Genomic DNA, 25,261 nt, shown 5'->3' with positions numbered 1-25,261 from the left:
CAGCAATGCATGCGCTTTATGTCATCTCAAAACATTGCTCCTGAATGCACCCTAACTTTTTTTCTGCTTCCCCCTTTTTTTTAGGAACAGTTAAACAGCAGTTAATTAAATATTAAAATAAAACAAACTACTTTAAATCACTAAACTACTGAGCCCCTAAAGGGACATGGAGGGAAAAAATAAACTTTTGCGAGATCTCGAAAAACTAGTGCGGGATCCTGCAAAAATATTGCGAGATCTCACAAAACTATTGCGGGATCCTGCAAAAATATTGCGAGATCTTGCAAAAGTATTGCGGGATCTCGCAAAAGTATTGCGAGATCCTGCAAAAGTATTGCGGGATCTCGCAAAAGTATTGGGGGATCTCGCAAAAAAATAAACTTTTGCGAGATCTCGCAATACTTTTGAAAGATCTCGCAAAACTATTGCGAGATCCTGCAAAAATATTGCGGGATCTAGCAAAAAAATTTACTTTTACGAGATCTTGCAAAAGTATTGCGAGATCTCACAAAACTATTGTTGGATCCTGCAAAAATACTGCGAGATCTCGCTCAAGTATTGCGAGATCCTGAAAAAGTATTGCGGGATCTCGCAAAAGTATTGCGGGATCTCGCAAAAAAATTTACTTTTGCGGGATCTCGCAAAAGTTATTTTTTCCCCTCCATGTCCCTTTAGGGCAGGGGTCACCAACGTGGTGCCTGTGGGCACCAAGGGCCCCTCAAGGACAACATGGGGTGCCCTCAGCATCTTTTGAAAACAGAACAATTCACCAGTGGACTAAATCTGAAATGTCATTTTTTACTGAAGCTCTTATTTTGAAGCATTTATTAAGCATTTAATCATATCAATAAATTAGAACATTTGAGAATTTATATGGATTTCATAATGAGAATATCTAAAAGCAAATTAAAAATGAAAAGAAACAATAGAAATATGTTTATTATCTATAAAGTTCAGGTGAACACCGACTCCTCTAGTTCATACAGGGTTTTTTTTTCAATTACTTTCCACCAAGCCTCCTGCAATTACACAGCACCACCCCTAGGGTGCCTAGTTTGGGAACTACCGCAACTCTGGCGTTACCGATACAAGGAATAAAACATTTTTGTCTGCAGCAATTCCTTTTTCAATAACTTAAAGAGGCATTCAAGAATTTTCTATTGATACTGCCACCTGTGGCCAAAACATAGAACTGCAGCACTCTTCTGCTTGTTCTGTAGCTCGCGCCTTACATTCTAAATGTTTTGTTACAGTCATATGTGTCCTGAAGCCTGTGTACGAGGCTCACAAATGAAAAAAACCTTTCATCTCAATCGTTTCCTTTCACTGCCTCTAAACAAATGTGTTGTAAAAATGCTCTGTTTTAAAAGCATGCCCGTTATGATGTCATAAGGGGAATTAAGCCATCCAGAGTGGTCTGTAGCAGCCCATCTGTTAAGCTATAGGCTTCATCTATTGTATTATTCTGTGCTCTTAGTCTATCTTTATGAACTCTGACTGGTTGTCATGGTTGCGGGTTGTGGGAGTGTGGCCTTTGGGGGACGGGGGCGGGGAAAGCTAAAACAGCTTGTTTAGAAGAGGACTGAATGAGGAGATGTTCGGTAAAGGCTGTCTTCCTAATCCGAGAAGAGTTTTCATGTAAAAAAAAAATGGTAAAAGCAAGCTATGGGGGCCTCATTGTTAATTTTTGTATTTTCAAATGTAGCATGAATATAATATATTTTTTCACCTTGGTGGAGTTGCCATTGCTGTCTGAGTTGGGCTGGATGCTGGGTGGCTAAAATATTTGTATCCCTCACCTAATTTTGGCAAATAATCATCAAAAGTCCCCAAATCCACACAGTTTGTTGTTGATGAAGAGAGGAATAAACACAGTTAAAGACTTGCAGGTAATTTAATTTCTTCCAATGTTATTGAGGGGGAATTGTTATGTGTGATAGCATGTATTATACTTGAAATTTCTTTACTCCAGTTATATTTTACATTAGAACAGGATTTACCAGAAAGTCTACTCTCTCATCTTCACCCTCAGGGCGAAGCCCCTGATCTCCTAGAATCCTAGATCCTCCCCTGCTTAACACTTTTTTAATGTAAGCTTCGCAGGGAAAAGGTACAGAGTCACAGCACTGGGCTCATTATCTGGAAATGGATACGAGCCCTAAAAAAAACGTTCTAATATCTCAGTGACAACAGTAAACTGGTCATGTGACACAGTGGCGTAGGGAAGGATTGTTGAGTGTTTTTTTACTAAAGCGGAGAAAATTTTAGTAAAATGATTGTTTCCTCAAGCTGTTATATACACTGCAAAAATTGTAAATCTCAATAAGTCATTTTTTCTTACAAACCGGATTCCAAAAAAGTTGGGACACTAAACAAATTGTGAATAAAAACTGAATGCAATTATGTGGAGGTGTCAAAAACAAATATTTTATTCAGAATAGAACACAAATCACAGATCAAAAGTTGAAACTGAGAGAATGTATCATTTTAAGGGAAGAATATGTTATTTCCAAATTTCATGGCGTCAACAAATTCCAAAAAAGTTGGGACAAGGCCATTTTTACCACTGTGTGGCATCCCCCCTTCTTCTAACAACACTCAACAGACGTCTGGGGACAGAGGAGACCAGTTTCTCAAGTTTAGAAATAGGAATGCTCTCCCATTCATGTCTAATACAGGCCTCTAACTGTTCAATCGTCTTGGGCCTTCTTTGTTGCACCTTCCTCTTTATGATGCGCCAAATGTTCTCTATAGGTGAAAGATCTGGACTGCAGGCTGGCCATTTCAGGACCCGGATCCTTCTCCTACGTAGCCATGATGTTGTGATTGCTGCAGAATGTGGTCTGGCATTATCTTGTTGAAAAATGCAGGGTCTTCCCTGAAACAGATGACGTCTAGATGGAAGCATATGTTGTTCGAGAACCTGAACATAGGTCTCTGCATTTATGATGCCTTTCCAGACATGCAAGCTGCCCATGCCACAAGCACTCATGCAACCCCATACCATCAGTGATGCAGGTTTCTGAACAGAGCGTTGATAACAGCTTGGGTTATCCTTGTCCTCTCTGGTCCGGATGACACGGCGTCCCAGTGTTCCATAAAGAACTTAAAATCATGACTCATCTGACCACAGAACAGTCTTCCATTTTGCCTCACTCCATTTTAAATGATCCCTGGCCCAGTGCAAACGCCTGAGCTTGTGGAGCTTGCTTAGAAATGGCTTCCTCTTTGCACTGTAGAGTTTCAGCTGGCAACGGCGGAAGGCACGGCGGATTGTGTTCACTGACAATGCTTTCTGGAAGTATTCCTGAGCCCATTCTGTTATTTCCTTGACAGTAGCATTCCTGTTTGAGGTGCAGTGACGTTTAAGGGCCCGGAGATCACGAGCATCAAGTAAAGTTTTACGGCCTTGACCCTTACGCACAGCGATTGTTCCAGATTCTCTGAATCTTTTGATGATGTTATGCACGGTTGATGATGATAACTTAAAAGTCTTTGCTATTTTACGCTGGGCAACACCATTCTGGTATTGCTGCACTATCTTTCTGCGCAGCAATGGTGGAATAGGTGATCCTCTTACCATCTTGGCTTCAGAGAGACACTGACACTCTGAGAGGCTCTTTTTATACCCAGTCCTGTTGTCAATTGACCTGATTAGTGTTAGTTTGTCTTCCAGCTGTTCCTTATTTGTTCAATATCCTTTTCCCAGCCACTTATTGCTACTTGTCCCAACTTTTTTGGGATCTGTAGACACTGGGAAATTTTGAATCAACATATTTTTCCTTGAAAATGTTACATTTACTCAGATTAAACTTTTGAGCTGTCATCTTTGTTCTATTACGAATAAAATATGGATATTTGCCATCTTCACATCATTGCATTCAGTTTTTATTCACAATTTGTTTAGTGTCCCAACTTTTTTGGAATCCGGTTTGTAAATTAAGTGCATTTTTTCTTGAATTAAGGAGGTAAGTGAGACACTTTGCCAATGGAAAAAGACAATTTATATTTAAAATAAGAAAAAAATCTATTGCATTGTCTTATTTCAAGTGTATAATATCTAGTTATCTTATTTTAAGAGTTAAAATACTCATTCCATTGGCAGATCATCTTATTTATCTACTCAAATTAAGGGTAAATACACTTAATTTTAGACTTTTTTACTCATTTTTAGATAATTTTTGCAGTGTATGATATCAGTAAATATTGGTTATTGAAAAAAAAGCATAATATTTGAAAGGACACTTGGAGAGAAAGAAGCTGTCTTTCCAGGGACAATAGTTCACACTTTGGAATAAGGACCTTTATTCTTGGAAACATTTCCTAAGTTCTAAGGAAAAATACATTTAAGTGTTTGGTCATATTTGACCACCAGAAATTATGGGAAAAGCCTCCAAGCCTGATCATAACTTTCAATTAGTGAAGACAGGAAACATTTTTTCCCCACTGCCATTAGACTGCTAAATGCTGTATAAAATGGGACTTCATAAAAATATAAATAAAAAAAATCCCTGAATGTTGGAATCTGTTTGTTTACATTTATCACTGTTGCACTTAAAAACATTTCTTGAGAGCTGTACTGAATGAAATGTCTTTTTCTATACACTCTGTGCGTAAAAAATTACAATAAAGTCTGTCTAAGTCTAACCACAGAATGTGGTGCGTTTTCATTATAAAAAATAGATGGCATCTTGAAATTAGAACATGATGGAGAAAAAGTTTTGATTCAGTGAGCAATCTGGACCCTCAGCAACAGCCCCAAACAAATGCTTTTAGTGCACTGCAAAAATGTAAATCTCAATAAGTCATTTTTTCTTAAATCAAGGAGATAAGTGAGGCACTTTGCCAATGGAACAAGACAATTTACATTTAAAATAAGAAAAAAGAACTATTGCATTGTCTTATTTCAAGTGTATAATATCTATTTATCTTATTTTAAGAGTTAAAATACTCATTCCATTGGCAAATCATCTTATTTACCCACTCAATTAAGGGTAAATACACTTACTTTTAGACTTTTTTACTCATTTTTAGATCATTTTTGCAGTGTGCAGCTAGTTCAATGTATTTCTGTCAATCACAAAGCTCTGAACTTAGTCCTAAATAGAACCTTTGGGCTGGGCTGGGCAGGTGTGTGTCAACAAACCACACCCAGTTGCACCCAGGTGGAATGTAACCTGACTCCGCCAGATGGATTTGCTCAGCATATCCATCTGGAAACCTTCCGTTTAAGTAATTTTGGGAAGGGGCGAAAATACTGGTTAGCTGATTGGCCTATGTTGGTGATAGACGGGCCAAATAAACCAATCAGATCAACGAAGCATATGACGTACTAACAGAGCGACGACGAAGAGGAGCCAATTGATAGATCAAACTCTTGCCGAAACCAGTCGGGAGAAGAGCAAAAACATCTTTTCCTCTGAGAAAAGCCTCCAGAGCAGTGTTTTGCTCTTCTTTCAGTGAAGAAATACTCTGTAATTCCGATAAAACTTGCTCGATAGCCACGCTAACGCTAGTTTCATCGGCTGAAGCCGCCATGTTCTTTAGACTGAACTGTTGCGCTTCTCGTTGTGTCACACCTCAACCCGCTTCAAAGCCAACGCTGATTGGACGTTCGTTTGGTGAACGGCTCCAAATTTTCTTCAACGGAGAGTCTCCAGACTGATTAGCGAGTGAAACCTTGAAAGCTCACGAGATCAGGATGGTCTCACGAGGCTCGGTGGAATGGGCCAGAATCCCAGTAAGATACAGTGAGAATCTAGTAAAAGAAATTAAGATGTTTATCAAACTATAAGGAAATATATGTAAATGTTTTCCTATGCAAGAAGTAATACAAAAAAAAAATAAAACATAAAACAGAGAAGTTCAGTTTACTCCTATTCAGTACATCCAAACTTCTGCTTCATCTACACATGTCTGTTAGTGCCGGATTTTAAGTAAGTAAATAAGATCTTAAAATAAACCCCGGTATGGAAATAAAGGTTTAGCAGAAATGCCAAGATGGGCGTCTTATATTCACACCTTTTTTTGTACCAGTAACAGGCTGCGCAGAAGTTTCATAACATCCCACATAGTAGTTTCAGCACTAATGCACAACAAGACAAATCGATTGGCTCAGACGGTGCACGCATCATCGGCACGCCACAAGCTTTCAATGAGCGCCCTGACACAGAGGAGTCGACATGCACTCCTCTGAGATTAGGAGTGATGCAGCAACACGGCCATTTGAAAGCGGCAGAGGCGAACGCGTTTGAAGCTGATGCCTGCACACCCCCTCCCACAGAACTTTCAGTGGGTTTCTTACAGCAGCTACGGCTCTCAAACTTGGAAGCCAGAGAGTCCATTTGATCTCCTCTTTGATTTCAGTTGTGGAGTTCAATCAAAAGGCTGTGCGGTGTGAACAACAAGCGAATACAGAAACAGTTAATGCTTTTACACACACGCTTTGTAGGTAGTAACCTGCTTTTTTTCCCCTGCATATTCATTCATCTTCTATAACGTGCAAAAAAAAATCCCTCCTATTTGATTATATTTGCAGTTCAAAAAGCTGGATTTTTCTTTTAATACCAGAAGTGGTCTTGGTCTGTAGTTCTTTCTACTTCCTGTAGGTCTCTGGCGTCCTTTATTTTTAGTCAAGACCTTGACTATTTCCAGAGAATATGTTGTTTGTTTTGGTCCCTGACCTCTGACCTATGAATCATTCAGGCAGAAAAAGAATCTAAACTCAAGGGATTCACTGCTTTATAAAAATCTTTTAGTGTTTCCACATAGTATCTTAAAACAGCTGGAAAACTGTGAGTTTTATCCGGATATAGATCGTTTTTAAACGCGTTCACAAACAAGAAACTGCAGTAGAAATCATTTATACCTAAATAAATCTGGGTATAAATGCAGCCGTTCAGTTTCTTGCATCAGAGGTTTTGTTTGAGAACATTTAACATTATGAAGACCGAAGAGCGCAGCAGATGAGTCAAGGAGGAAATGAGTAAGACGGACGAATTTCAGATCTGCAAAGATAATCAGAGAAACAGCACAGAGGCTGTCGGTGTCTCTGGAGGAGCTGCAGAGAAACTTGGACTTTTTTTTACCAAAGTCATATTTTGGAGAGGAACTTATACTTTTACTTGACCCCAACATTTCAGTACTTTATACAACACTGTCCAGGTTAATACCACAATTAAAGACATGTTTTTATGCAGACCGGGTGCCTTCGGGCGCATCGCTGCCCCCCTCAGGACACTGGGTTGTGCATCATTAAATGGGGATTATGCTGCCGTGCGTTATGCATAAGTTAAGCTGGACATACCCTCTCGAAACATTATCATTATGCTAAGTGTACGTCCGAAACTGAAAAAAATACATAGAAAGTTCAGTGTATGCCAGGGCTTTAGGAGATTCTGGGACGTCTGGGGTACGCTGGATAAATCGGCAAGGTGGTCCATCAGGACCAGAAGACCCAGTCTACATCTAGCCTTATCTACAATGTCTCCCTGTGACACTATCCCATTGCTAGTAATACAAATATCTCAGCATATCAAAAGTAAAATTTAGTTTAACCTTATACTGTAAGTGTGTAATAAAAATGGATAGATATTATTTATATTAAATAACTGGAGCCTTCCTTTTCCTCTCTAAACCGGTTCTCTCTATTTTCTTATTACTCCTTTACAATTCAATTCAGTTTATTTATATAGCGCCAAAATTCACAACACATGTTATCTCAAGGCTCTTTACAGTTCAACCAGATCATCCAGTCAAATTGATTCAGTTTTCTATTTAAGGAAAACCAGCTGATTGCATCGACTCATTGACTCAAATACAATCCCTCACACTAAGCATGCTTGTAGCGACAGTGGAGAGGAAAAACTCCCTTATAACAGGAAGAAACCTCCAGCAGAACCAGGCTCAGTGTGAGCGGCCATCTGCTGAGGCCCACTGGGGTTCAAGGAGACAGAAGCAGACATAGAAAAAGCAGCTGCAATGTGCCTTTTAGTTTCCGAATAAGACATTCCCAAATCTACATGTCAACTCTATTTGTTGCACCGTATCACTAAACAAATTGCTGTAACTTGAAAAATAAAAACTACTTAGAAATACAGTTTCTTCTGATTCTGTATAGTTGTGGCAGCTTCATGATGTGGGAAAGCTTTTCTTCTGTTCTATTGTTGTAAAATACATATTTTAATCCATGTAACATGTACTTTTATCAGCCGCACTGACAGGGATAAGGTGAAAATCTGTTGTACATTTTTGCAAACAGGAGTACAAACATGTTTTTTTGTCTCGTCACTTGTTCACTTTATAACATCCAATCTAATCAAAATGCAATAAATATTTTACTTAAGCTAACAAAGTAACATTTAAATATAAGTTATTACGTATCAAACTGAGTCAGTTCAGTCTTTGTTTGAGTCTAACAGCTTTAATTGATCAGTCAGAAAGTTAAAATCCTTTAAAAGATAATATTTTTTTTCTCATGTTGAGCTGTTTGGGTGGAAAAACAAAGATATTTAGATTGGTAATAAGTCCCTTCGTGCGGCTCAGGCTGAGTCACCAGCCTGCAGCAGCAACAGCTCGCTAACTTTTGCAAACACAGACAGATGCATGAAACTCTGCTTATTTAGTCTGCAGCATTGAAGCTCTTTCAAAGGCTAAACCCAGCTTAGCCTCAAGTGGGCTTCAAACTACAAAAAGGCTTCAATCGGCAGCAGAGAAAAAAAACAACAAATTGCTCCACCTGGGACCCTAAATCACCACTTCATAGGCAGGTGTGTTGTCCTACTGAGCTAACAGAGAATAAGTATTGAAATCAGTATATCTTAGCTACCCCTAAATGTAGAAAAGATCTGAGTCAGAAAGAAAAGTAAAAAAAAACAAAAAATAAAACTGTTTCCATTGAAATTATGTCAATAAATAATGAAAACAACATCAAATCTAACAAATCCTCCAATCTGGCAGCTGCTGTTTCTAAAATACAGGAAATCTTTCTTTCTTTATTTCCCTCTATTTTCTATTTATCAAGTAATCAATCAACCATGCAAACAGTTTATGTGACATTTATTCAAGCAGGTAAAGTCTTATTGAGATTAAAACTCCCGCAGCAGCCATTTAAAATTCTCAATTATTAAGTAAGTAAAAAGAATCTGTAATTATTTTTCCTGCTTTAGCAGTTTTCCTCGAGTAAGGATAATGTTATAGCCCTTTTACTTTTGTAAGGTGTTCTTAGATCTTTAAGGACAAAATGCACCAAATAGGACTGAAATATGTGAAAAAGCAATTAAAGTCTGAAGAATGAGCAACAGAAACGCTGGAAACTATCAATGAAAAACACCCTGGGAGATGAAAACATGCTCAATCTGTAAGATATAGAAAACATTGGGTTTTGTACTCTTAGATTCTCTTTACTGGTTGAAAGGATGAAAAGCATTTTAATCAACATACTTCTGTTTTATTTTTTTTGTCTAGAAGTTTCTTTCTTTCTTATTTATTGTCTCTGGAGTCTGTCTTCTAGCTGGGAGCCACAGATTAACGACCTCATACCTTCTCCAGCTCCCTCTGCCTCTCCCTCTGCTCCAGGGTGTGCACAGCGCTTTGGGAAAAGGCTCGGGGCCGGGGGTTGGGGCCCCCCAGGGGCCCCCCTCGACGCTCCGATCCCCCCGGCCAGCCCGGGCCTCCTCCTTTGACTTCCAGCGCCTGGGACTCCGAGAGGGCATCTGGGGGGAAAGAGAAGAAAGACTCATCAGGGACAAGATCGATAAAAGTCCACAGGAATATAGGAATGTTTTTTTTTTTGTTTTTTTTTTTAACAGGGCCAGAAACATAAAAGCAGGCTTTGCTTTGTCATCTGAGACCTCATCCATCTTTTCAAGTCTTATAACAATACAACCACTTAGGAATTTATGGATTTCATTTTATCATGACTTATGTGTACAGATTTCTTCCATCTTGCTCCAAGTAAAATTAAGAGAATAATCAAAGCATTTTAAGTTGGGTTTTAAATATTTTCCAGCTCAGATACCACAGCCTGAAACAGCATGGATTTACCCAAACAGCTGCAATAAATCAAGCAATCATGGCTGAGAAAGATCAGAGGTTAAACCTTAAAATAAAAAGATTGATTTACACTTTAAATGCAATCTGATAAATGTAGCTTTTTAATCCACCCTAAATAAGTGTAAATTAAGCCATCCTAATTAATAATGAAGGATTTATCCAAGTGTTATTATTTATAAAGATTTTGTAATTAACCCGTTATCGGGCGGTTATCCCTTACTAATGGAGCCCCCCCCCCCAGTGAGGTCTAGAAGCACAAGATCTATTCGGCATTTGACCAATTAGATGAGCCCTTGAATGATAAATGACCTACTGCACTGCAAAAGTGATCTAGAAATAAGTAAAAATGTCTTAAATTAAGTGTATTTGAACAGGTAAATTTGATAATTTGCCAATGGAATTAGTATTTTTACCCTTAAAATAAGATAATTAGATAATATGCACTTGAAATAAGACAATGCAATTGTGTTTTCTTATTTTAAATCTAAATTGTCTTGTTCCATTGGCAAAATATCTCTTTAATCTCCTCAATTTAAGAAGAAATGCACTTATTTTAAGAAAAAATGACTTATCTAGATTTTGATTTTTTCCAGTGTGTAAATTAAGTTGGAAAAAAAAAGTTAACAAGTCAAGAAAAAAAAAGGTAAAAAGCTAATTGAATAGTTAAAAAGTTAATAAGCTTAGTTAAAAATTATATGTAGGTTTATAAACTAAAAAGTGTAAGTGCCAGTATCAGCATTAATGCCTCTAAGGTTATGTGTTTCTTTCACTCTCAGTGTGTTTTTCATGAATTTCTTATAAAAGCACTTTTGTAATTTTTCTTAATATATTCAGGCAAGTTTGCATTTCTTGTTATTACGTTGACATAATTTTTTACCATCAAAATATTCAGATTTTTTTAATGTTACAAAGGTAATAAGGGCTTGTCCTGGATTCTGATAAAACCAATGGCTGGAAATTTTTATTTTCAAAGTATTTCACTGAGTGCCCTATAAATGGTTAAAGCAATGGAATTACAAATATTTTTCAGGGTTTCCATATTTTGTAGATTTTAGATTGACTTTCACCCACCCATGCTCTCGGACATGCTCCTCTCCCTCAGCTCCTTCGGGGTGCCGCGGCCTTCAGACAGAGACTTCCTGCGGTCTTTGTTGCACCACTTCCAGTCAGGGTGGGCTCTGAAGTGGGCCTCTTTCACCTGCATGGGGGGGGGGGAGATGGACTTTAAGGACAATGTGAAGCAGAAACTCCTTAACAAGGCACCAAAAAAAAAACAAAAAAGTGAAATGGTTCTAAAGAAGCTTTAATATCTCTAATCTTTACATCCTGGGATCCAGACTTTCCCATAATTTTGGAGTCCTTTGCTTTTATCTTACAGGATATTGTGTTAGTCTTAAAAATCCCATTTTGTGCTGCCAAACTGTTTTATTATTGCTTTGCTTTTTATAGAGTCCAACAGGAAGAAAAATATTTTTGTAAAGAAGAAAATGAGCATTTCTCTGGTAACTGGACTGAAAGGAAGCAAAACAGTAGCTTAAGTACAAAGAAAACATTAAATATCTACTCTTAACGACTATAAGCAAGTCTGGATGCCTTTAAGTAAAAAAAAAAATCTCTGAGACCTGGGATGATTCCAGACTTTTATAGTTTCACAGTTAGATATGTCCTGTTCAGAGTCCTAGCCGTGTCACCTCTACCTATTCAGATCAATTCAGTTTATCCTCTTAATATCCACCTAACTTTGAGAAATTCTTGCCTATTTTGCATACCCAAATGGAAAAGCAAATAACTTAGGAACTGTAAACCCTAATTACATGTGTGATACATTATTTTAAAGCTAACACCTTCTAGTTTCTGAATATATACATGAAAATTGGGTGAGTAAAACACCCAAGCTGCATCAGTTCAAACAAGAGTCAAAGTTGTTGTTTTTTATTCTCGAAAAAAATAGGTATTTTTTGAACAGCAGTTATAAAGACATGCCTGCTTGTTGTGGCTGCTTTGTCATGTTACATTTTGAAATGTTGCTATATCTGTGTTAATTGTGCTTTGGTTCTCGCTGTGTCCAAAAAATGAACTAGGTGGTTGAATTGTGGAGAATCTAAGCTTTCCAACGATGTCTAACATCTATATTGGTAAACATTTTATCAGTGTAATTTTCAAGCATTCTGAGTTATTATTGTTTTGAGAGGTTATTTATATAACGCCAATTTACAACACAAGTCAACTCAAGGCACTTTAATTCAATCAGATCATACAGTCAAATTTTCAAGTTTTCTATCTAAGGAAAACCAGTTGATTGCTTCAACTCATTGACCGGAAAGCAATCCCTCACACCAAGCATGCTTGTAGCGAAAGTGGAGAGGAAAAATTCCCTTTTAACAGGAAGAAACCTCCAGCAGAACCAGACTCAGCGTGAGCGGCCATCTGCTGAAGCCGACTGGGGTTCAAGGAGATAGACGTAACACAATAGAGGGTTTCTGTGGTAACCTGAAAGGCCAGGTCGTGGTACTGCTGCTTCTCGTTGGCTCCCAGAGCATACCACCACTCCCCAAGGATCTTGCTGACGGTGCGGTTGTCCTGGTTGGGATGTCGCTGGTGCACCAGAGCTCGGTGGCGTTTACTGAAGATCATGAAGGCGTTCATGGGACGACGGATGTGGTCCTTCTCCCTCTGGTTGGAATTAGAGAAAAAAACGTACGATGAGGTTTCGGACATGTACTCTGTTCACTGGTGTCGATAAGTCAGATTTTAAAACTCTCCTCATCTTTTCTAAGAATTCTGACGATGCTTCAATTTAAACTGAAGAAGGAAGTTGAGGGTTAGACTTCTGTACGACAGCTACACACTTCCTGGTAGCGACAAAACCAATGCCTTAAACTTCTCTTTGGTTGTCTTAATTGAGCACCAATATTCAAAAATGTTCCCCATAGATAATAAGAGGATCTTATGACAAGCGGAACCCTAGAAGTCTGGACGGGCCGGTGTTGGGTACGTCTCATATCTGTCTGCGGTTTATTTCCGACCTGGAGAATTTTATATTCATGCACTGTCCTCAGACTTACAGTTGAGGCAGTGAATGAAAAGATCGTACTTCTCTTCTGATGGAGAGTTTATTACAGATCAGCATAGAAACACAACTCAAATAATCCAACGATCCAGTGTAAGCTGCCTCTTTCAGGAAAGTGTTAAAGGGGTGATAGAATGATTCTATAAGGTATCTCATCCTTAAGGTCTCTGAATAGGGTGTGTAACATTGGTTGGGCTAAAAATGGCATATTAGCTGTTCTATGAGCCCTAATGCAGCCTGGTTAAAATCCCTAGAATGAAACGACAGGTTTTCTTCCTTTTATGCTCGTGAATATGTAGATGAGCTGTGCTCTGATTGGTTGGTTTACAACGAGCGAAGCTGCTGAGCAAAGACGCATCATAGCAACAAGCACTGACTCACTGAAACATCAAATTGTTGATATGGTGGGGTGACCAGATGTCCTCTTTTTCCCTACTTTTCAAACCTAAAAAAATTTCCGGGGGAATTTGAAAATCGTCCGGGATTTTGGTCGACTACAGTGCAGCACGTAGTCGAAACACACCGGGCACTCCAACCGAGCCGTCAGCTCCGGGGCTGGTCCGGGAACCCTAGTGGACGGGGGCAGGGAGCCAGCGGGGGACGGAGCGACCGAATCTGACCAGGTGACGGTAGCCTGGACACCGGGGGACCCGTGCTTCCCCCCGCCTGCCTTACCAGCCCCGCTCCTCCAGCTGAGGACGGGCGGCTCATGGCTCTGAGGTCCGGCCCAGCAGTCGACACTTCATTGGGAGCACATGGAAAAGCCTGGTCTGTCTCAATGTAACCCTCTGATTTTACCGTATTTTTATGACCATAAGGCGCACCGTACTAAAAGGCGCAGTCTCAGTTATGTGTGCCATTACTGTATTTAACACACACATAAGGCGCCCCGGATTATAGGGCGCAGGTTTTATATACCGGTACGTATCCTCTACTTCGTTTAAATACCTCTACTGCATATTTAAAAATAGAGGAGGAGAAAAACTGAGTATGATTGTGCTTTGTTCATGTATTTATCACAAAGTATTAATCAAACCCATCAAAGTCATTTTCTGGCGGTCTCAACAACGTCCGCAGTAACAACACACATAGGGCGCGCCGCACATTATGAGGGGGAAAAAAAGATGTTTATATGCGCCTTATAGTCGCGAAAATACGGTATAACCTGAGCAAATAAACATGTAGCTTTAGCTAGTCTGAGTTATTGAGGTTGGAACAGATATTTTTTGATTGTGTTTTTGTTTTTATGGAACTGGTTATGAATGGTTAAAGATAAGGACTCATACCTAAAGTAAGTATTCGGTAACAATAACGTATAGTTTCTACTGTAAAATCTAATACAGCCCTTCAATCAGAAGACTTTAAAGTGCAATCGAGGTTAGCAAGCATGTGATGATCCCTCCCTGTTGCACTCTGATACACTGGATTGCATCAAGTCTACTGCCTTTAGAGGAGAGGAGCTGACATATATGATTGAAAGTTGCCATCTGCACCATAAAGTTCTGACTAATCTCAGTCTCTGAAGAAGATGACATCCCTGTCCCACCGTTGCTGGCTGTGTCTCCAAATCCAAACAGTCCAACGTGCTGAAATGGCATCAGATCTCCCTAAAATGCCACAATAAAGAGTTTTACTCTCCTTTAATTTATGGGTTTCACAAACAGCAGCGGCCGACACAAAAAGTAACTTCTGTTATGCGCTTGAGTGATAACACCTATTTCTCAGTGTTTACTGTTGTGCTGAGTGTGATGCCTTCAGTATGATGCCACAGGCAGTTCACCTGAAGCCAGACAGAGGCAACATTTTAAAATAATGTCATTTAAAATGTCAGGAATAGCGTTGAGTTCGAGGCTATATTGTTGGGCTACTGTATATATCCTCGAACTCAACGCTTTCTGACATTTTGAATTGAAAAAGCTTCCTGGATGGGAGGCGAAACGTCTTTAAACTTGGAAACAAAGCCCAGAGGATTGTTCTTTAACTTTTTTTTGAAAGGGATGGGAAAAATGGTCAAAGTGCAGCACGTCAAACTCGAAATACCAGCAGGAAACCAATAAGACGCAAACAGAGACTGGGTCAGAGGTTTTCCTTCAAGCTGTAGAGTCACTCAGCCACTTATATGTTTTGCATTTGCTTGTTTAAAAGGTCTAGTCAAATACGAGACACAAATCGGGCAGAGAATCTATGGCATCTGATTGAGCTTCAGCAGCTTAGATGAGAAGCAAAGACAAAAATGTCTGATTGTAGCCTGAAACTTTGCTAATATTCCTGCTGTATGTTCTATATAGAACTGCTGAAGGTCTGAATATACGACTCACCTTCCTGTCTCCATCTTTGGGCAGGGCGCTGAGCGACTGTGTGCGCCTCTTCATTGGTCCGGTGGAGGGAGATGGATCGTTGGCCACGCCAGGGGAAAACCTTCAACAGCATACAGAGGAAAGCGGAAACTGAAAGTACAGCTTAGTGCGGAAATTAAGGGAGATTCCTTAATCGGGGGAACTTTCAGGGAAGTCAAGTGGACAAATGTGATTTGAGGAGAGATTTCTTTTTTTTCTCTCTCTTTACAGCAAAACAGCTTCTTTAAGGTTATATATCTCATTTGTCTTTAAACCAATTATTCACCAGTCCAAAGGATGAGTACAGACCAATGTGCCCACACCCTGCCCCTCCTGCAGAAACTTATTTAACAAAAAAGTCTCAGGTTTTATACACATGCTTTCATAGTATGTTATTAAAGAGATTAATTTTATTTTACCCTAGAAGGTCATGTTGCCATTTTAGTTTCACACGATTTGTTTTGGTTGAGTTTGAAGAATTTCTACTATACAGCTGATAAATGCCGAGAATCTCAGAGAAACACTTGAAGGAAGATCCCTATAAATTCACTAACTGCCATCAAGGATTGAGAGTTTAACCTGGATTTTGATGTATTACGTTAATTTGCTTTGTCTGAACTTATTCCTCTCCTCCATCCATCCATCCATCCATCTTCTTCCGCTTATCCGGGGTCGAGTCGCAGGGGGTAGCAGCTTCAGTAGAGAGGCCCAGACTGGACCCAATCTGATTTAAAACATTTATGAAAACCGCATGTTGTCCAACGACAGTTTCTAATTTCACTTGCGCTGCTTCTCCTGTTAATACGGTAAAGCCCTCCAGAGCGTCCGGCTCCAGGCTGCACGTGATCCAAATGAGCCAATGAGCTGTCAGTCTGGGTTGCTGCTGCTGCTACTTTTAGACACAGCAGGCAAACCTGTGGCAAGCCGGGCGATGGGAAAGAAGGAGAAGACGATGAGAAAAAAAAAGCAGAGAAAGTGTGGACTGCTGGAAGAACTGCGGTGAACTGGTGAAAGAAAAGTGAAATGGCGTGCTCAAAGGAGACCCTGCACATTTAGAGGATGTTTGGTTCAACCTGCTGCTGTGAAGCAGGATTCTCCACCATGAACATAATCAAAAATAAATCTGGATCCAGGCTCAAAATGAGCACCTTGATATGTGCTTGAGAATGGCTTAGTCTAAATTCAAACCCAGGTTTAAAGCCTTGATTTTCTTTATTTGGACCCTGCAGATTTTTAATTGGTTACCCCTGTTCTATACCATGAAGCTTGCAGCGTTCGAATCCTGAAGCCTTTCTCAGACATTGTTTGGTTGGAGGCAGAATGCAGCTTACCAGTCCATTTCAGAGACATAAACAACAAATGCCAGTGCTCATTCAAATTCACACCTTACAACAACTGAGGGATGACTAACTTTCATGTTTTCAGACTGTGGGAGGAAGCTGGAAAAGAATTAAAGATTCAATGGAAGAGAGAGTGCAAAATCCTCACACTAAGAGGCTCCAGGACCTGGTTACTGAGGCGACACTAGAAACCACTGCATCACTAAGCAGACTTCCCTAAAGTTGCACACTTCTTCTGTCACACCTCTTATAAAATTACAAGTTCTACATGAAAGCATGGAATAAAGTATCTGGAAGCATTGCTTGGTATAGTATTCTGTTTCAAGTTTGTTGCATTTGAAGAAACGAATCTGTTACACATGTCAAACTCCAGTCCTGGAGGACCAGTTTCCTGCAACTTTTACTTTGCCTTTCAATCAACACATCTGAATCAATCGGCTGAATCGTCCACTCAGCATTCAGTGAGCTTCTACAAAGTCCTGCTAATGATCAAACTATTTGTTTCAGGCATGTTGACTGAGAGACACGTGTACAAGCTGCAGAAAGGGTCGTCTAGGACCCTTGAGGCAAAGGTGAAGGCAGGCAATGCTTGTTTGATCCGAGTTGTACGGAGGCCAATTAATATCTGACTTTAACTTCATTTTAGATAACTGTAACTAGAGCTTGAACATAGACAGACGAAATAGTTGGAACCCCTCATTTAATGCAAGAAAATCCCACAATGGTCACAGAAATCCCTTGAATCTGAAAAAACTAGTATCAAATAAAAATTCTATGAAAATAAACAGGGACTGCACAGTGAAGCGGTGGGTAGCACTGATGCCTTGCAGCAAGAAGGTTCTGGGTGTGATTCTTTCTGCATAGAGTTTGCATTTTCTCCCCGTGCATGCATGGTTTCTCTCTTGGGTTTCTATGGCTTCTTTCCACAGTCCAAAAACATGACTTTTAGATTAATTGGCTTCTCTAAATTGTTAGGTGTGAGTGTGTGTGTGCATGGTTGTGTATCTTTGTGTGTCTCTGTGTTGCCCTGCGACAGACTGGCGACCTGTTCATGGCGTACCCCGCCTCTCGCCCTTTGACTGCCGGAAAAAGGCACCACCCCAGCGTCACACTGGCAAGGACTAATGGGTTGATTATGCTTCCACAGCAAAGCTTCGCAGTGAGCTTGTCGCAGTGAGCTTGTCGCAGGTAGGACGCAGACATTTGTGATTTATGCTCAGTATTGAAGCGTGTTCTGTGCTGTTATTCCACGCTACAACGCAAAAGGGGAAAATGACGAAATAGCTGTGGGTCTAGCTAGGCGTCGAGGAAATGGGGGCAAGTTTGTCCGACAACGGAGGGACATGAGGGTGAAAAAGAGCAGGGGTCCAGGTGGGAAAAGGGTCCCAGCGTTCTCGCAAGGTACCAAACAAGAGATACGCATAGTGTAGAACAGATCTAGATTTGACAAATCAGAGGCCTCCAGTCTGCGGCACTGTCTGTGGTTACCTACAATTTGGAAGAGGTGCACCAGAGTGTCTGCAGAGGGGGTGCAACGTCTCTACATCTTCTTCCGCTTATCCAGGGTGGGGTCGTGGGGGTAGCAGCTTCAGTAGGGAGGCCCAGACGTCCCTCTTCTCAGCCTCTTGGGCCAGCTCCTCCGGGGGAATCCCAGGCCAGCCGAAAAACATAGTCCCTCCAGCGTGTCCTGGGTCTCCCCCTGGGCCTCCTCCCGGTGGGACGTGCCTGGAACACCTCACCAAGGAGACGTCCAGGAGGCATTCTAATCAGATGCCCAAGCCACCTCAACTGGCTCCTCTCGATGTGGAGGAGCAGCAGCTCTACTCTGAGTCCTCCCCGGATGACTGAGCTCCTCACCCTATCTCTAAGGGAGAGCCCAGACACACTACAGAGAAAACTCATTTCAGCTGTTTGTATCTGGGATCTCGTTCTTTCGGTCATGACCCAAAGCTAATGACCATAGATGAGGGTAGGAAAGTAACCTGACTCCGCCAGATGGATTTGCTCCGCATATCCATCTGGAAACCTTCCGTTGAAGTAATTTTGGGAAGGGGCGAAAATACTGAATAGCTGATTGGCCTATGTTGGTGATAGACGGGCCAAATAAACCAATCAGATCAACGAAGCATATGACGTACTAACAGAGCGACGACAAAAACACAACCACAAGCCAGGCTACTCTTGCCGAAACCAGTCGGGAGAAGAGCAAAAACATATTTTCCTCTGAGAAAAGCCTCCAGAGCAGTGTTTTGCTCTTCTTTCAGTTAAGAAATACTCTGTAATTCCGATAAAACTTGCTCGATAGCCACGCTAACGCTAGTTTCATCGGCTGAAGCCGCCATGTTCTTTAGACTGAACTGTCGCGCTTCTTGTTGCGTCACACCTCAACCCGCCTCAAAGCCAACGCTGATTGGACGTTCGTTTGGGGAACGGCTCCAAATTTTCTTTAACGGAGAGTCTCCAGACTGATCTGCGAGTGAAACCTTGAAAGCTCGCGAGATCAGGATGGTCTCACGAGGCTAGTAGGAACGTAGATCAACCGGTAAATCGAGGGCTTTGTTTTTGGCTCAGCTCTCTCTTCACCACAACGGTGGTTACGGTTTGCACTTAAATGCAACTGGACACCTAATGGAAGAAGCCTTTTATATGCCTTTAATAAAGAAGAAAAGGACTGGTGTGGCCTTCATGACTAAAAACCACCAATAAACCAACACATAATGCATTCCACATGTGTTCCAGATGGTTCACACAATAAAGCAAACCCAGAATATGAGCCCATCTCATAATGCTTCCACATCCAGTTATACCTGTAGTTAAGGGAGGATATTGGCCCACAAAGCAAAGGTTAAATAAGCACAGAAACCTTAACAGCAAAGGAAGTCAGACAGGAATCACCCAGCCCCGTCTGTTTGAGGATTAAATGTCATCTTTATTTTGCGTATGTTTTCACATACGGGCGCTTCCGTTTTTCATTTTGCCTCAACAGCTAAACAAAAACAGCAACCAAGTTCAAACCAAGGCCTCAAGGTTGCTGGATGCGTCGCCTTTGTTTTCATCAACTCTCGTCAGTTCAAAGAAACCCGGGAAAGAAAAAAAAAAAATCAGGTGCAGGAGTTGCGTATTGTTTGGGGCCGCCAGTCTGTGAGAGCCCAGTGACCCTGAAACATTCATAACCAAACTATCATCCAGACAGCACGTCTGAGTCACTCTGAAAGGGAAAATAAGGCAGCCAGATGCAGACAGGCAGCCTGAGAGGAGTGAACGAGTACGCACTGTACAAACTCCAGCCAGACAGACACACACACACAGAGACAAAAAGTGCTGCTTTTCATTGAATTCTGCTGGCGAGGGTGGATTTCTGTGCACCTGTTCTGAGGCCTTGAGTTTTAAAGGCAAAAACTACACAACAAGCTGCATCTAATCACAGGTACAACCCACTTCTTTGTGAGTCATACGCAGAGTCGCAGAGAGGAAGCATCGTTTACGACGGGCTTACTCAGAAACTGAGGCTTGTTTGGGCTTTATCTGCTAAGATCTACCCAGACGTCACGTTTTTCATTTAAAAACTAACTTCAGACAGAAATATTCAGAACCACTAGGGAGGAGAGGAGGCAAGCGAGGATGAAAAAGATGCTCAGTTCATCACAACTTTCCTTTTATATGAAAACACAAACCACCAACCTAAATATAATTAAAAATAATCTGGAGCTTTTTCAAAAAATGTTTTGCTTGTTTTAATATGGTGTGCAGGAGCTCTAACAAACATTGTGTAAAAAAAAATTATAATAAATAAATTTAAACAATAAATGTAAACATTTCTTTCAACGAAAATCTGCATCATAACCATAGAGATCAGTGGTTAGGCCTGAAAGAGACGTTTTAGGGAAACAAAGCAGCAGGTGTGTCTCAGGCCATGGATCCCAAAGGGAAAAGAAGGAAGATAGCTGATGAGAACAGAGGATTCAAAGACGAATGGAGCGAATGATTTACCTTCATTACCAATGCAGAAGGATTGTCCGCATTTTTGCTTTGTAATCAGAGTTTGTCAAACAGAAAAAAGAGTCATTTAGAAAGGCTTTTCTAGGCTTGCTAAATATGAAGCCGATCACCAAGTTGGGAGTGAGAGAAAAAGTGTGATTGCAGAACTTTTGGTGCAAGCTTAGAAAACTGTTTACAGATGGAACAGGTAGCACTCTGATGCAGAGATGGGAACTTTCTTCCATTTTTCACCAAATCCTCAAAATAAAAATAACACCAAGGAACGATGGTGACGGAGGGGCGAGATTTCGGGGACAGATAGCACTGCTCTGTTGGATGTCAGTTCCTGCTTGGTTACTCCCAGAGATGGAAAGAGTACTAAAAAATTGTAATTGAGTAAAAGTATCTTTACTTTGCCTAAATTCTACTTAGAGTAAAAGTAAAATTACCCATCTCAAAATTTACTAAAGTAAAAGTACAAAATTACTTTATTTAAAATGTAATTGAGTAATAGTTACTTAGAGTTATTTAATGCAAAAAAGGATGAGTCATGAATCGAATTGACCACAAGGTGTTTTAATCGATTTCAAGGCATATTTCAGTGGAAATCCACACTTGCAAAAGATCAGCTGGGCTAAAGAACATACTTCCTCACAGCACAAGGACAGTCACAACCTGAACCATAAAGTGCAGTTCAATTCTACTGTCCAACAGACAACACCATTATAGGAATAAAGAAATTTAAACTACATTTTAAAGTTTTCAAAATGCACACAAAATTAAGTGCCCAAAAGATACCAGAAATCAAACTAAAATGCAACAGGATGCCACCGGTGTTAACAAGCTCCTCATTTAATGGTTTTAACTGACACTTGTTTTACTTTAATAGTGATTTTTAACTGACGCTTGTTTTACTTTAATAGTGATTTTTAACTTACGCTTGCTTTACTTTAATAGTGATTTTTAACTGACGCTTGTTTTACTTTAATAGTGATTTTTAACTGACACTTGTTTTACTTTAATAGTGATTTTTAACTGACACTTGCTTTACTTTAATAGTGATTTTTAACTTACACTTGTTTTACTTTAATAGTGATTTTTAACTGACACTAGTTTTACTTTAATAGTGATTTTTAACTGACACTTGCTTTACTTTAATAGTGATTTTTAACTTACGCTTGCTTTACTTTAATAGTGATTTTTAACTGACGCTTCTTTTACTTTAATAGTGATTTTTAACTGACACTTGTTTTACTTTAATAGTGATTTTTAACTTACGCTTGCTTTACTTTAATAGTGATTTTTAACTGACGCTTGTTTTACTTTAATAGTGATTTTTAACTGACACTTGTTTTACTTTAATAGTGATTTTTAACTGACACTTGCTTTACTTTAATAGTGATTTTTAACTTACACTTGTTTTACTTTAATAGTGATTTTTAACTGACACTTGTTTTACTTTAATAGTGATTTTTAACTGACACTTGCTTTACTTTAATAGTGATTTTTAACTTACACTTGTTTTACTTTAATAGTGATTTTTAACTTACACTTGTTTTACTTTAATAGTGATTTTTAACTGACACTTGTTTTTACGTCAATTGTTTATATGTTTGAATTGTGCAAATAAAGTGCTTTTAAAAGTCAAAAGTCTTCTTCTATTTCTTTATGGTGATTAAGTGTCGGTTCTGTGACACAGGGGTTAAAGTTTCCGGCGGCATTTAATTTTTTCACCATCAATATTTTTTTATTGATTTTTTTACTCAGTAACGTGAGGGAGTTTTAAATGTAGCGAAGTAAAACTACTTAGGTTAAAATTTACTCGAGTAAAAGTAAAAATTACATATTTCAAAAACTACTCAGAAAATTACATATTACTCATAAAAAGTACTCAATTACAGTAACGTGAGTAAATGTAATTCGTTACTTTCCACCCCTGGTTACTCCAAACAGAAACACGTCCACCAAAGAAAGATTCCTTTATCTTGTTTCTATAATTTCATCAATGCAACATAACCTAAACCGCGCGGATAAGGGCGGTAAAGCGGCGCGCGGTGAGAGCGTTCCCTGCTCCTCACTCACCTCATGCTACTATGGGACATTCACTCCAGGATAAATGTTTAATCATGGATTCTAATTATATATTTAAGACGACGCAGTCCTTTTTTACAGTGGGCTAATACACTTAGAGTCCGTGTTGCCATACGAGGCATAAATGAGACTTTTACATTTTTGCAGCTCCAGACGGATTTATTTTTTGTTATTTTGGGCCGACCCCTGCTTTAGAGGTTTTAATCAAAGAGCGTTTCATCATGAAACTTTGTTCCTCCATGTGCTTCACGCACACCTTTCTGATGATGATAAAAAGCAACTTACGGATCGTCTGTATCGCTTTCCGTCTCGTTGTCTGCTCCGCCCCGGTCTGCAGGAGGATTGTCATTGGTCGGGGGAGGGCGTGACGGCGACCCTCGGTCCGGCTCTGGTGGACCCGCCCGTCCTTCGCTCACCAGGGCCACACCACAACGAGGCTCTGAAAAATAAAACCCCCGGAGGTTATTATTTGAAAGATTCTCTCAGGTCAGACTAAGAGGCGTGAATTCTGCCCCTGATTAGCCTCTCCTTTCTCCCCCTCTACATGTAAATATAAATCACAAGAATGCTGAGGTTCAGATTTTTCTTTTTACTCTTCAGATTCACAGGTTTGCATAGATTGTTTGGTGAAATTTCCACTTCCATCTGCTTGCCTGAGTCATGTTTGGGTTTCCTTCCATCAGCTTCTAGTTGCAGTTTTTCTGGAATTGTGGCTCATTCCTCCTGATAAAAAGGTGCAGCTGGGGCAGGACTGAAGGACAGCTTGATCACACGCATCGTCCTGCTCTTTACAGAGGGACTGAGATCAGAGCTTCGTAACGCCTGCTATTAAAACCTTGAACCATCTCCCTTAAGCCAGCCTATAAGGTGGCATTCAGAGTATGAGTGTCCCATTTTTACTAACTGGTTGAATAGTTTCTCCAATCTGTTGAACTAAATTTCTTTCTTCATGATGACACCTATTGTGTGAAATGCAACAATCCCTCCTGCAGTAAAACACCCCTACTCCATGATGCTGCCATCACCGTACTAAACAATAGTAATAATTATTTTCATTATAAGGGCTGGGAATCTATTCAAATGTCAAGAATAGATTCAGTTCCAGTTCAAAAGATTAAGAATTGATGTGATCTGATCTCAAACTCGATTGCTACAGTTGTAGCCATCCAAAATTTCCCCACTTTCCCTGATAGGTCCTCGGCTGGTCCCCTACAATTCCTTTTTAAACTTCAATCTTTGTACTAAAATATTCTTTCTGTCATGATTTGTGGACATTAAGATCTAAAAAGAAGCGTCATCTCCGGGTCAGATCCTGTAATTCAGTGAAAGGGAGGAGTCGGAGTAAAAAAGTATGCAAGAGGGGGTCACTATAGTGGCTGGATGTTGGAGGGGATTCTGCTGGGAGTTGGAGGGAAGTGGGCCGCCATTCGGCTGGCGTTTGACTGGGAAGGGCCATTTGCAATGGCTGCTACTGTAGTAAATGGAAAACACATTTTTAAAAATATGTCTTTGGTGATATGAAGAGTTAATATGAGAATTAATTCAGAATTGGGAAATAGGTTTTCTTTAAACACAGCCCCATACTATTAGACCAAAAAACTGTATTTGAGTTCTAAAAGACTAAAGGATGCCCATCCAAAACTAAAGTGTCGCTGAGTATATTCTCTAACTATAACCTGGCGTTTGGAGTATTTGCTTCTTTGTCACTGAGTGGCATTTGGGCCCATGTTCGCACAAGGAATATTCAAGCGGTTCAGTCCCACATTTTGTATAAAATCTTTATCTCTGAGGGTTTGACGTTTTCATGAGGTTTATCTTTGCGCATTAATGTTTGAATGTAACTATGACCCAGACCTGTGGAGGTCCCAGATTTTCTATTGTCCTGGTGACTACTTGTGTGCTCTACTATGATCTGTCCATGAATTCACAGGAGGAAGCAGTTTGTTTAGGGTGTTTCCTTAAAATACATCCGCAGATGAAGCAACCTTTTAAAGGAAAAGTACGGTTATATTCAGAATTCAAACTTCTGAAAGTTCTTTAAATATGAAATTATTACATACTGTTCAATAAATGATCAGTGTTTTTAATAAAGAGTAATTTTCATGTGAATGTGCTTTACTGGAGGCGTCCATGTTTGTCAAAGAACACTACTGCCACCTACTGGTTTGTGACGTCACGGTGCGGTATCGGCTGTTGATCAAGCGCTGTATCTGGTGTTTGTCACAACGCGCTATTATCCAAGTCATCTTGAAAACATTCTTCTTCCAAATGTTGGCTATATATTACGTGTTTTTTCTCTGGCCAGAAGTTCGATGGCAAATCCTCCCTCTTCAAGTTGGCGATCCAACGACCAACCTGTCCGTGGAGGATCAGGAATCAGAAAGGTGAAATAA

The 25,261-nt window shown here is 40.0% G+C and overlaps 1 protein-coding gene across 5 annotated transcripts in view; it reads right to left on the bottom strand.

Moving 5' to 3' along the window:
* cica (capicua transcriptional repressor a) overlaps window positions 1-25,261 on the bottom strand; it is a 95,964-nt gene that overhangs the window by 30,248 nt on the left and 40,455 nt on the right. For all 5 annotated transcript variants that reach the window (XM_038302771.1, XM_038302767.1, XM_038302770.1 and 2 more), the window contains exons 5-9: window positions 23,154-23,307; window positions 15,442-15,541; window positions 12,544-12,726; window positions 11,125-11,251; window positions 9,541-9,713 (exon numbers count right to left, since the gene is read on the bottom strand). In XM_038302771.1, the coding sequence (XP_038158699.1) occupies window positions 9,541-9,713; window positions 11,125-11,251; window positions 12,544-12,726; window positions 15,442-15,541; window positions 23,154-23,307 (737 nt within the window). The remainder of the gene's footprint in view (window positions 1-9,540; window positions 9,714-11,124; window positions 11,252-12,543; window positions 12,727-15,441; window positions 15,542-23,153; window positions 23,308-25,261) is intronic.

Source organism: Cyprinodon tularosa, unplaced genomic scaffold, assembly GCF_016077235.1.
Source record: "Cyprinodon tularosa strain WSP-4 unplaced genomic scaffold, ASM1607723v1 ctg5, whole genome shotgun sequence".
Classification (NCBI taxonomy): domain Eukaryota; kingdom Metazoa; phylum Chordata; class Actinopteri; order Cyprinodontiformes; family Cyprinodontidae; genus Cyprinodon; species Cyprinodon tularosa.
This window is presented reverse-complemented; position numbering and strand designations above follow the sequence as displayed.